This window comes from Anguilla rostrata, chromosome 11, assembly GCF_018555375.3.
Source record: "Anguilla rostrata isolate EN2019 chromosome 11, ASM1855537v3, whole genome shotgun sequence".
In the NCBI taxonomy this organism is placed as follows: Eukaryota; Metazoa; Chordata; class Actinopteri; order Anguilliformes; family Anguillidae; genus Anguilla; species Anguilla rostrata.
The window spans coordinates 24,724,835-24,736,512 of record NC_057943.1 but is presented as its reverse complement, the minus strand read 5'-3'; the positions used below and the strand labels follow the sequence as shown (position 1 = coordinate 24,736,512).

General features: G+C 45.6%; 2 protein-coding genes across 2 annotated transcripts in view; both read left to right on the top strand.

Annotated features, from left to right (window-relative positions):
- Positions 1-1,441, top strand: part of smc1a (structural maintenance of chromosomes 1A) — a 17,842-nt gene extending 16,401 nt beyond the window's left edge. The window contains exons 25-26 of the mRNA XM_064298905.1: positions 447-557; positions 700-1,441. Coding sequence (XP_064154975.1) covers positions 447-557; positions 700-780 — 192 coding nt within the window. The 3' untranslated portion in view covers positions 781-1,441. The remainder of the gene's footprint in view (positions 1-446; positions 558-699) is intronic.
- Positions 1,442-7,828: 6,387 nt separating this feature from the next.
- The window catches only part of LOC135234361 (synaptotagmin-2-like), a 101,254-nt gene continuing 97,404 nt past the window's right edge, over positions 7,829-11,678 (top strand). Inside the window, exon 1 of the mRNA XM_064298892.1 lies at positions 7,829-8,128. The gene's annotated coding sequence lies outside the window, so the exon portion shown is untranslated. The remainder of the gene's footprint in view (positions 8,129-11,678) is intronic.

The window sequence follows — 11,678 nt, the reverse complement described above, 5'->3', positions numbered from 1 at the left end:
CTTAACAATGGTTCAAATGGAACTACCAAACAGAGTTTTTGAATAACAACATTCCAAATAGAACTACCAACCAGAGTTTTGCTTGACAACGGTAAAATAATATGCCCAAACGGCCACGGAAGAATATTTCACTTTCAGCTGATTAAGTCCATAAAAATCAATAAATATAAAGTAACCATATATAGTCATTGTTGGTAACCCGTTGTATAAGTGGAATAAACCCCTCCGGGCTGTCCCGTTATTGGAAAATAATGTATGTTGGGGCTGGTTAAGCGACCACCACCACCCCCGTCGTACATTATTTTTCAATAACGGGACAGCATGTCATGGTTTATTCCTTACACACACACACACACACACATATATATATATATATATATATAGCCATCTGTAGTACTTGACAGATGACTGATATCAGTCTCTTACATCTTGCATGCATCCTGTAGGTGGCCAACTACATAAAGGACCAGTCGGTGCAGAACTTCCAGGCCATTGTCATCTCTCTCAAAGAGGAGTTTTACACCAAGGCTGACTCTCTCATTGGCGTGTACCCTGAGGTAACCACACACACTCATACATACGTGCATATTTTGACATGCACACACACTCTTGAACACTTGCGCACGCTTGCGCGCACACACAAAATCACAATCATATTTACAGGCAATAAAGTTTTAATTAAACTCTTCCTTTCCACAGCAAGGAGACTGCGTCATCAGCAAAGTGCTGACCTTTGACCTCTCTCAGTATCCTGACGCCAACCCTAACCCCAATGAATAGGAGACTGAACCTCCGTGAGCACCTGTTGTTCTGAACACACTCGGCTGCCGTTAACCAGGAGAGCTGAGATAGTGTTATCCATGGTGTGTTCGGGACCATGTGTCATATGTGCAGCCATGTGTGTATGCTGTACATGTGTTCACTTCCTGTCATTTACATTTGTGGCTTTTTTCTAGTCATGCTTGTGCATTTTTATCATGTAGAATTGAGAACTGTATGAATTTTTCTTTTTTGGGGGGGCGGGGGGTTGTGGTGGGGTAGGGTGCTGTTGGGATCAGCAGCTGGAACCAGTGGCTATTTGAATTTTGTATCATTTTCAGAACTGTCTTCTAAGGTTTCTGTGCCGAATTATAATTCCTTTACACTTCCTGTGTGTTCAGCCCAAAGCTAGGCAATCATGCTCTTGCATTTTCTGTGACTGTTTTCTGTGTACCTTTTTGTTTTTTTCTATGTCCTTCTGTGTTAGGAGGTTCTAAGGTAATGGTAGGACGGTAGCTTTCATGAGTATGTGGAACCATGTATTATAGAGTCTGTCAAGGGTGGCCATGACTGACTCCAGAATGTCATGCCTCCCTCAACTGTGATTTTAATATCATGATTAATAAAGTTCTTTTTAGTTCCTCCTGCTTCTTTTAATAAAATAAAGTGCTTAAGTGTTTGAGTTTTGCTGTGTTTTTTATAAGGCTGCTCTTCAGGGGGTCTGAAATGCCATCAGCCAGACCATTGTGTGATTAATTGTTTTGTTCAAGCAACGCTTGGTTAGTAATTACTTGTCACCCAACTCTCTCCCTGCCTGCGTGCAAGGTGGCTTCCAGATACAAAAAAACAAATTACTTTTAACTATGACAAAAAGTGACCAGGTGTGTTCAAACTGCTAATGTTAACTTATCTATCTTTTACTAATGACTCTTGTTCTAGGTAATGGGGGTGGCACTTGCCTCATGGCAAGACGATTCTAGGTTCAAATCCTGGCCGGGGCCTTTCTGTGTGATGTTTATATGTTCTCCCCTTGTCCACATGGATTTCCCCCCACAGTACCAAAGACAGACTGTATCTGTCACTTGTTTCTTAAACACTTGCATGTTACAGATTTAAGTTGCAGCTGTTGCGAGCATCCCAGATTATCAGCTCTGAAAGCTACTGGAGTGAACAGTCTCCTGATAATTACTGCTGGCTAGTGTTTCCTGCTAGAATGCTTGGTTGGGTTAAGAACATTAGCTGCTTAGGATGGATGTTAAAGATGGACGGGTTTGGGTTAGGGTTAGGGTTAGAGCTAGGGTTGGGGTTAGGGTTGGGGTTAGGGTTAGGGCTAGGGTTAGGGTTAGAGCTAGGGTTAGGGTTAGGGTTAAGGTTAGAGCTAGGGTTAGGGTTAGAGCTAGGGTTAGGGTTTGGGGTAGCGCTGGGGTTAGGGCTAGGGTTAGGGTTAGGGTTAGGGTTAGAGCTAGGATTAGGGTTAGGGTTAGGGTTATAGCTAGGGCTAGGGTTAGGGCTAGAGCTGGGGTTAGGGTTAGAGCTAGGGTTAGGGTTAGGGCTAGGGTTAGGGTTAGGGTTAGAGCTAGGGTTAGGGTTAGAGCTAGGGTTAGGGTTAGGATTAGAGCTAGGGTTAGGGTTAGGGTTAGGGCTAGGGTTACATTACATTACATTACAGGCATTTGGCGGACGCTCTTATCCAGAGCGACGTACAACAAAGTGTATAACCATAACCAGGAACAAGTATGACGAAACCCCTAGAGAGAAGTACCGGTCCAAGTACAGGGAACAACCGCATAGTTCAACTTGGACCCTGATGGTTAAACTGATTAACACTAACAACGAGAACGGCAACAACGCAATCTATGGAAAAATAAAAATACAAGTAGTCGTTAAGACAGGCGCATCAACTAAGTAACCTATGAAACAGCTGCCTAGTTACAACCCTAAATTTAGTCATTTACAGGGGGGAAGGGAGGGATGGAGAGAGGTGCAGCCTGAAGAGGTGGGTCTTCAGTCGTCGTTTGAAATTGTTCACAGTCTCAGCTGTTCTGACCTCCAGAGGGAGGTCATTCCACCATCGTGGGGCCAGAACAGACAGGAGACGTGTTCTGGAAGTGCAGGTGCGAAGAGGGGGAGGTGCTAGGCGTCCTGAGGTAGCAGAACGGAGGGATCTGGCTGGCATGTAGGGTTTGAATATCTTGTGAAGGTATGCTGGGGCTGATCCCTTGACTGCCTGGTATGCTAGGACCAATGTTTTGAATTTGATGCGATTTAGGGTTAGGGTTAGAGCTAGGGTTAGGGTTAGGGTTAGAGCTAGGGTTAGGGTTAGGGTTAGAGCTAGGGTTAGGGTTAGGGTTAGAGCTAGGGTTAGGGTTAGGGTTAGAGCTAGGGTTAGGGTTAAGGTTAGAGCTAGGGTTAGGGTTAGGGCTAGGGTTAGGGTTAGAGCTAGGGTTAGGGTTAGGGTTAGAGCTAGGGTTAGGGTTAGGGTTAGGGCTAGGGTTAGGGTAGGTTGAGCTAGGGCTAGGGTTAGGGCTAGGGTTAGGGTTAGGGCTAGGGTTAGGATGAGGGTTAGGGTTAGGGTTAGGGCTAGGGTTAGGGTTAGAGCTAGGGTTAGGGTTAGGGTTAGGGTTAGAGCTAGGGTTAGGGTTAGGGTTAGAGCTAGGGTTAGGGTTAGGGTTAGGTAGGGTTAGGGTTAGGGTTAGGGTTAGGGTTAGGGTTAGGGTTAGAGCTAGGGTTAGGGTTAGGGTTAGGGTTAGAGCTAGGGTTAGGGTTAGGGTTAGTCTAGGGTTAGGGTTGGGTGGGTTGGGTTGGGTTAGGAGTTAGGGTTAGGGTTAGGGTTAGGGTTAGGGTTAGGGTTGAGAGGGTTAGGGTTAGGGTTAGGGTTGTAGGGTTAGGGTTAGGGTTGGAGCTAGGGTTAGAGCTAGGGTTAGGGTTAGGGTTAGGGTTAGAGCTAGGGTTAGGGTTAGGGTTAGAGCGGGGCTTAGGGTTAGGGTTAGGTGGTAGTTAGAGCTTAGGGTTAGGTTAGGGTTAGGGTTGTAGCTAGGGTTAGGTTAGGCTAGGTTAGGGTTAGGGTTAGGGCTAGGGTTAGGTTAGGAGCTAGGGTTAGGGTTGGGTTAGGGTTAGAGTAGTGGTTGGGTGTTAGGGTTAGGTTAGGTAGGGGGCTAGGGTGGCTAGGGTAGTGGTTAGGTAGGGCTAGGGTTGGCTAGGGTTAGGTTAGGGTTGGCTAGGGTAGGGTTGGTAGGGCTGGGTTAGGTTGGTTAGGGGCTAGGGTAGTGCTAGGTTAGGTAGGGGCTAGGGTGCTAGGGGCTAGGGGGCTAGGGTGGGCTAGGGGCTAGGTAGGGTTGGGCTAGGGGCTAGGGGCTAGGGGCTAGGGGCTAGGGTGGGCTAGGGGCTAGGGTAGGGCTAGGGGCTAGGGCTAGGGCTAGGGCTAGGTAGGGCTAGGGGCTAGGGCTAGGGGCTAGGGCTAGGGCTAGGGCTAGGGCTAGGGGCTAGGGGCTAGGGGCTAGGGTAGGCTAGGGGCTAGGGTAGGCTAGGCTAGGGCTAGGGCTAGGGGGCTAGGGCTAGGGCTAGGGGCTAGGGCTAGGGGCTAGGGCTAGGGGCTAGGGTAGGCTAGGGGCTAGGGGCTAGGGGCTAGGGCTAGGGGCTAGGGGCTAGGGGCTAGGGGCTAGGGGCTAGGGCTGGCTAGGGGCTAGGGCTAGGGGCTAGGGCTAGGGGCTAGGGGCTAGGGGCTAGGGGCTAGGGTAGGGCTAGGGCTAGGGGCTAGGGGCTAGGGGCTAGGTGGGCTAGGGGCGTAGGGGGCTAGGGGCTAGGGGCTAGGGCTAGGGGCTAGGGGCTAGGGGCTAGGGGCTAGGGGCTAGGGCTAGGGCTGGTAGGGCGCTAGGGGCTAGGGGCTAGGGGCTAGGGGCTTAGGGGCTAGGGCTAGGGCTAGGGCTAGGGGCTAGGGGCTAGGGCAGGCTAGGGCTAGGGCTAGGGGCTAGGGCTAGGGGCTAGGGGCTAGGGGCTAGGGGCTAGGGGCTAGGGGCTAGGGGCTAGGGGCTAGGGGCTAGGGCTAGGGTTAGGGGCTAGGGGCTAGGGCTAGGGGCTAGGCTAGGGCTAGGGTGGGCTAGGGCTAGGGGCTAGGGGCTAGGGGCTAGGGTAGGGGCTAGGGCTAGGGGCTAGGGGCTAGGGCTAGGGGCTAGGGCTAGGGCTAGGGCTAGGGCTAGGCTAGGGCTAGGGCTAGGGCTAGGCTAGGGTTAGGGTTAGGGTTTAGGGTTAGGGTTGGTAGGCTAGGGTTAGGGTTAGGGCTAGAGCTGGGGTTAGGGCTAGGGTTAGGTTTAGGGTTAGGGTTAGGGTTAGAGCTAGGGTTAGGGTTAGGGTTAGAGCTCAGGTTAGGGTTAGGGTTAGAGCTAGGGTTATGGTTAGGGTTAGGGTTAGGGTTAGGGTTAGAGCTAGGGTTAGAGCTAGGGTTAGGGTTAGGGTTACTGTACTAGTTAGGGTTAGAGCTAGGGTTAGGGCTAGGGCTAGGGCTAGGTAGTAGGGCTAGGCTAGGCTAGGTGCTAGGCTAGGCTGGTTAGGTTAGGGTTAGGGTTAGGGGTTAGGGTTGGGTTAGGTTAGGTAGGTTAGGGTTAGGGTTAGGGCTAGGTAGGGTTTAGGGTAGGGTTAGGTTAAGGTTAGGTTAGGTAGGTTAAGGGTTAGGTTAGGTTAAGGTTAAGGTTAAGGTTAAGGTTAAGGTTAAGGTTAAGGTTAAGGTTAAGGTTAAGGTTAAGGTTAAGGTTAAGGTTAAGGTTAAGGTTAAGGTTAAGGTTAGAGCTAGGGTTAGGGTTAGGGTTAGAACTAGGGTTAGGGTTAGGGCTAGGGTTAGAGCTAGGGTTAGGGTTAGGGTTAGGGTTAGAGCTAGGGTTAGGGTTTGGGTTTGGGTTAGAGCTAGGGTTAGGGTTAGGGTTAGGGTTAGGGTTAGAGCTAGGGTTAGGGTTAGGGTTAGGGTTAGAGCTAGGGTTAGAGTTAGGGTTAGGGTTAGGGTTAGGGTTAGGCACAGGGTTAGGGTTAGGGTTACTAGCCTGCAGTTAGGGTTAGGGTTAGGATTAGGGTTACTAGCCTGCAGTTAGGGTTAGGGTTAGGGCTAGGGTTAGGGTTTCTAGCCTGCAGTTAGGGTTAGGGCTAGGGTTAGGGTTAGGCACAGGGTTAGGGTTAGGGTTAGGGTTACTGTACTGGTTAGGGTTAGGGTTAAGGTTAGAGTTAGGGTTACAACTAGGGTTAGGGTTAGGGTTGGAGTTACAGCTAGGGTTAGCGTTTCAGCTAGGGTTAGGGTTGTGGTTAGGTATCCAGCTAGGGTTAGGGTTACAACTAGGGTTAGGGTTAGGGTTACAGCTAGGGTTAGGGTTGGGGTTAGGTATCCAGCTAGGGTTAGGGTTACAACTAGGGTTAGGGTTAGGGTTACAGCTAGGGTTAGGGTTAGAGTTACCGTTCGGGTTAGGGTTACCACTAAGGTTAGGGTTAGCGCTATTGTTGGGTTAGGGTTACCGATAGGGTTCGGTTTAGGGTTATCGCTAGGGTTCGGGCTAGGGTTATTGCAAGGGTTCAGGTTACCGCAAAGGTTAGGGTTAGTGTTACCGCTAGGGTTAGGGTTACGGTTAGGGTAACGGCTAGGGTTAGAGTTATGGTTCGGGCTAGGTTTAGGTTAGAAAAAATTATTTCTTTCCCCTTATGGGGGTTCTTTGGGAAAGAAAAAGTTAGTACTATCCATTCAGTTGGCTGGAGTCTTTTAGTAGCAAGCATTTGGTCCCTCTTGCATCCAATTTTTATGCGCGTTTGTTGAGTCCTCCTAGGAATCTTGTGTTTAGTTTTCTATTCCAATGTTTTTCATCCCTATGTCTGTCTTCTGGTGTCCAGTTAGGCTTAGGCATAATAGAAGTAGTTATGGTTACAATGTAGGGACAACAAAACTACATTTGCTATGTTCTCTTTTGGTTCTCTCTCCTGGCCTTTTACCTCCTACCTCAACTCTCTTGCCACCACCGCTCAAGGCACGATGCCACCAATGAGACCCAACGTTAAAAGTTGGAGGCTGCCGAATTAAACGCAGCATGTTTCAGTTTGGAGTGCGAAGACGACCAGAGATCTCTTAATTAACTGCTGCCAAAGTTTCCTATCCCTGGACAAATGACATGACATATATGTATATATCATGCCGTGACATGACATGACACAGGACATGACATACATGACATGACATGAAACACGAGACAAGATCATTATGAGAACAGGCAATTCAGCCCAAGCAATATAATATATATTACTATGATAATTTACTATACTATTAATCTCTTTCTCTCTTCCTCTATTCCTTTCTACTTTCAGAACAGTATTATTGGTACAGTAGATAATGATGATAAATAGTACAGCCTGAACCAGTGGAATCCTTTACAGCCTCCGTTTCCACATGTCCAACATGACTGAAGTTTAGCCTTCTCAACTTGGCTAATTGAGAGTCCTCTTGAGGGTGTGCTAAATAATTCATGAGGAAGCGCATTAGCGATGAACCTCCCCACCCCCTCACCCCCCACTGCTACGGGAGCATTGCTGCTCCTATCACCCCCTGCGGCTGGCTGTATGTGCTGCTGCAGAGCCGGTTACAGCGGCTCTCTCTGCAGTGGGCTGGGGAGGGAAGCTCCCCGCTCCCCCTCAGCAGTCTATCACCCAGAAAAAGGGACAGAGCAGCCCTGGTGAGTGAGACCACAGCCCCCCAGCCCAGTACTAAGCCTGTTTCCTGACCAGACATTTAAGTGCTCCACTTTCTCTCTCGCATTCCCTCTCATTCTCTCCCTCTTTCATTCTCTCTGTACTCCTACCCTTCCCCTTTCTTGCTGTCTAAATCTGCAAGGCTCAGCATTCCTGTCCAAAAACACTAAAAAATTGAGGGGTGGGGGTGGTGGGGGGCGTGGAAACAGGGCAGGGGTGGTGTGGAATCCAGGATGTACCATAAAATGGCCCCCTCCCAATTAAAAATGAGGGCTTTCATTTTTTTTTATTTCTGAGCAGCAGCCCAGCCAATCAGATGCCAGCGCTGGGAAATACAGCAGTAACAGCAGAAAGGCTAGTCGGAGAGAAACTGCAGTGTGTGTGTGTAGTTTTTCCCCCCACTGATCTAATCAATTTAACACTTCGGTCCTGAGGTCCGTGCTTTTGTGTGAATGTCAGCATTGAATGAGGAAAGAGAGCAGTGCACTCGGGATGGTGCAATAGACCAGGCTCACCTTTTAACGGGAAAAAATAAGGGAAAGTAAGACTGAAGAACACCTCCCCCTGAAGTGCAGGTTTCCTCTTTTTCTTTAAGACTCTTTCAAAGTGTCCTGAGCGCACTTCACAAGTTACTCCAGGGAGTCAAGAACCTTGCAAGGTAAGTCACAGTTTCCTCCTCTTTAAATACAAGCTGGCTGCTGCCTTTCAACTGTTTGTTTTCAGTCACTGCCGTTTTTAAAACCCTCTGCCGTCCTGAGGTGTTCTTGCTTTCATTTAATATTTTTTGGAGCGACAGTGGCAGCAGAGAACAGTGGTAACTGCGGCAGATGATGCGCTTTAGATTTTCTGGATTGCTGCGCATTAAAAGCCCACAACCCCATCGCAGGAGATGGGTGAAACAGAGTGGGACTTCCTCAAGCTCCCGGGCAAGTTTCCCTGCGTGGGGATGACAAGCACTGCAGTATTCCGTTTCCTACAGAGGATGTTTCCGCATCCCTTCAGTACCGAGCTGGGAGCGTGGGCTTAACCCCTTGTGGTGTGAATGCAAAACTAAGCCACACTTCTAAGAAGTGACTAACACTGCTGAAGGTCACCTTCGGGCCATCGTGGTAAAGTAAGCAGTTGAGTTTGAACACTGTGCAATAAATAGGGATTTAAATGGAGACATGAACTGTGGAGGGTTGTCAAGTAGCATTTTAAATAGGCTGACATTGCAATTAAGATAGTCCACTGAACTGCTATTTAAGAATTAGAGAGAAGGTCTCTGATTTTCTAATAACTTCACTCTACATAAAAAAACTGAAATAAAAACACAAGGGTGAGTGGTAAATAAAGTAAAAATATCTTTTTCCAAATATTTTAATGATATGCATAATAGCATAGGACAAATATGATCGCACGTGTGCATGTTTTTTCTCATTGCCTATCAATTTTAAGAACAGTGACAACAGCAAAAGGCAGAAATACAATATGATTGAACATGATGCTGATCAATTAAAGGGAAGCTTGCGGCAGGGTGGGCAGGTTGAGTCATAAACGTCACAGCTATTGAAAGGAATTTGGCATCATTGCCTTTGACTGCAGCAATGGCACAATGGGTTTAGAAACAAATATTTTGGTGACAACGCAACAGAAAAGAGCCACAGCTGATGATAAATCACTGATATGTTAGTACCTGACCTGAATCAAAAAGAACAGAAGTGACACTGTAGGCTGTAAGTTAGATTCCCAGGTGGGACACTGGCGTTGTACCCATGAACATTTAAGTACTTTAACCTGACGTCTTAAATAAATAAATGGATAATGAATTTTACATAAAGAATGTAGCTGTGTAAGTTGAACGAAGTACTTTGACCTGACTTCTGTTTGTAAATAAATGGGTTTTACATAAAGAATGTAGCTGTGTAAGTTGTTTTGTGTAAGAGAGAGCATCTACTAAATGCCTAAAACGCGCACACACACACACGCACATATATATATATAATGTATATATATATATATAAAATCAATGGGTTATGACAGGTGGATGTGCACTGACGTAAAGATAAGATCACCCCTATCACATAGCATACACACACGTACGTAGTGACGTAGTCATGATGTGTTCCTTTTTAAGGAAAGCTTTAATGAAGATGTTTTCTTCTAGTTACCTCTCCGATGCTTCATCTGATAGAATTATCCACTCTGGCCAGTAGTGAGTGCTGTTTCTTCTTTTTTCCTGAAAAATGATGCAATGAGTAAAGTACATTTTTAAGTATACCTGTGTGGTGTTAAGAGTTACACCAATTTTTCTACAAGGATCCTTTTCACCAAATGAAGTGAAAGCTTATTAGTGTATGTTTTTTTTTTTTACTGCATCCATCACACAGAAATGTAATGCACGTTTATCACTGCTGAGGGAAAGAGAAACGAAAGGCTGGTTTTGCTCCTGCTGGGTCTCCTCTAGAATGCTCCAACTTCATCCTCATGAAGGGGGAGGGGGTGTGATAGATCAGTATTGAAGTATCGAGTTTCTCTTCATCAAGTGTTCAACCTTTGTGATTTTATTCTCAGATCCCATCTTGTCAAAGGTCACCATAATTTCCATCTGTGTTTAGTGTACACTTGCAGGAGAAAGAGCACATACTTATGTGATGTGCAATTACTGTGCCAGAAATTGACATGCTTTCTGCACTATATATTCCACAGACAAATTGGCATAATTAAATGAATTAATCAACTGATTTATTCATGTTATGTGTTTTGACTGGAGAAATAAATACCACATTTTCTTATTCATGCAGTTTTTCTGGAGCACAATTTCTCTTAATGGTAACTAGTTTTGCACTTATTTACTTTTTTAAAAAAAATTATCAGATTATGCCATCCCTATTTGTTTTGCATAGTCTTCCAAACTGAGAGAATGCAGGTTAATGAACCGCTTCTTCTGTTCTATATAGCCTACTTAAAGGGGAATATGTGCACAGTAAAATGCCCAGTGTTAATTCTAACTCTAACAGGTTATATGCCCAGAGTGGACTCATATAAACTCTGTAAGAGTTCATTTAACACATTTTACAGTGTGTGCTTAGTCCTTGAATTACTATTCAGTCTGAAAGGTAGATGAACCATGTTTTATAGTCCATGTTTTAAAACGTTTGGAAATTACGAACATGCATGTTTTTGATCTCAAAGCATATACCTGTATGAAGAACACAAAAGTCTTGTTAAATGAAGGCTTCAAATATACTCTTGATGGTCTCTTGAACTAGCAATGATAATGTTCATCTGATCTGCTCTTATTTCATTATTACATTTGAAAACAGAGGACAGTGCTTGGACATAATAAAACATATTGAGTTACAGCCAAATTTGAGTTCTAAATCACTACATAAAACGACAAATGTAAAAAGAGAAATGTCTCCATGGACAAAGAGACAATGCTCAGGCTTTTGAATAGAATTTTTGTCAAGAACCTTTTTGTTTGGATATTTATTACACATATGCACATTCCAATCCACACATAATTTGATAATTACAAAATGTTTACATTGGATTTGTTGCAAGGGCATTGGCTATTTATGCTGAACTGTAATGATGATCACACGAAAGAATGGGACCAGCTGTCAGATATGACAGTACTGGATACTGGGAAAATAATTTTTTAAAAGTTACTATAAATGGGAATTTGAATTGGCTCTAACGAAACAGATGGTCAGCTATGTGCTCTTAACATTTATAATCTCATCTCTTTACCTTCAAAATGTAAAACATTTTACTTGACAAATCTTATAAGTATTCATCAAGGCATGAGGCCTGGATAATCAATGATCTATCCTTGGGCATGTCTTTTGAGGAACATCCATGCTTAATATAGAACGGGAAACTATTCACGATCAGTTCAGCCAGAAACATCTAAAGCAACGAATTAGAAAGGACAGTGGGAACACAGGGAGTTGACCATCTTCATGCAATAAAAAATCTGTGGCTTGGTGTGGTTTTCACTACTGTACGTGAAGCAGCTTTGTGGGAAAAAAAAGGACGAGAATAATTTCACTAAATGCCAGCATTCTATTACATGAAGGTTAAATCAATAAATGTGTTGCTGGAGGGTCAGTGGGAGCATAGTGCGTTATTTCCATACAAAGGAGCACATTGACACTTAGTAGGCTACCCCTTACACACACGACCCGGGGTTGACACGGGATAGTGAACATGGATTCAAAGCC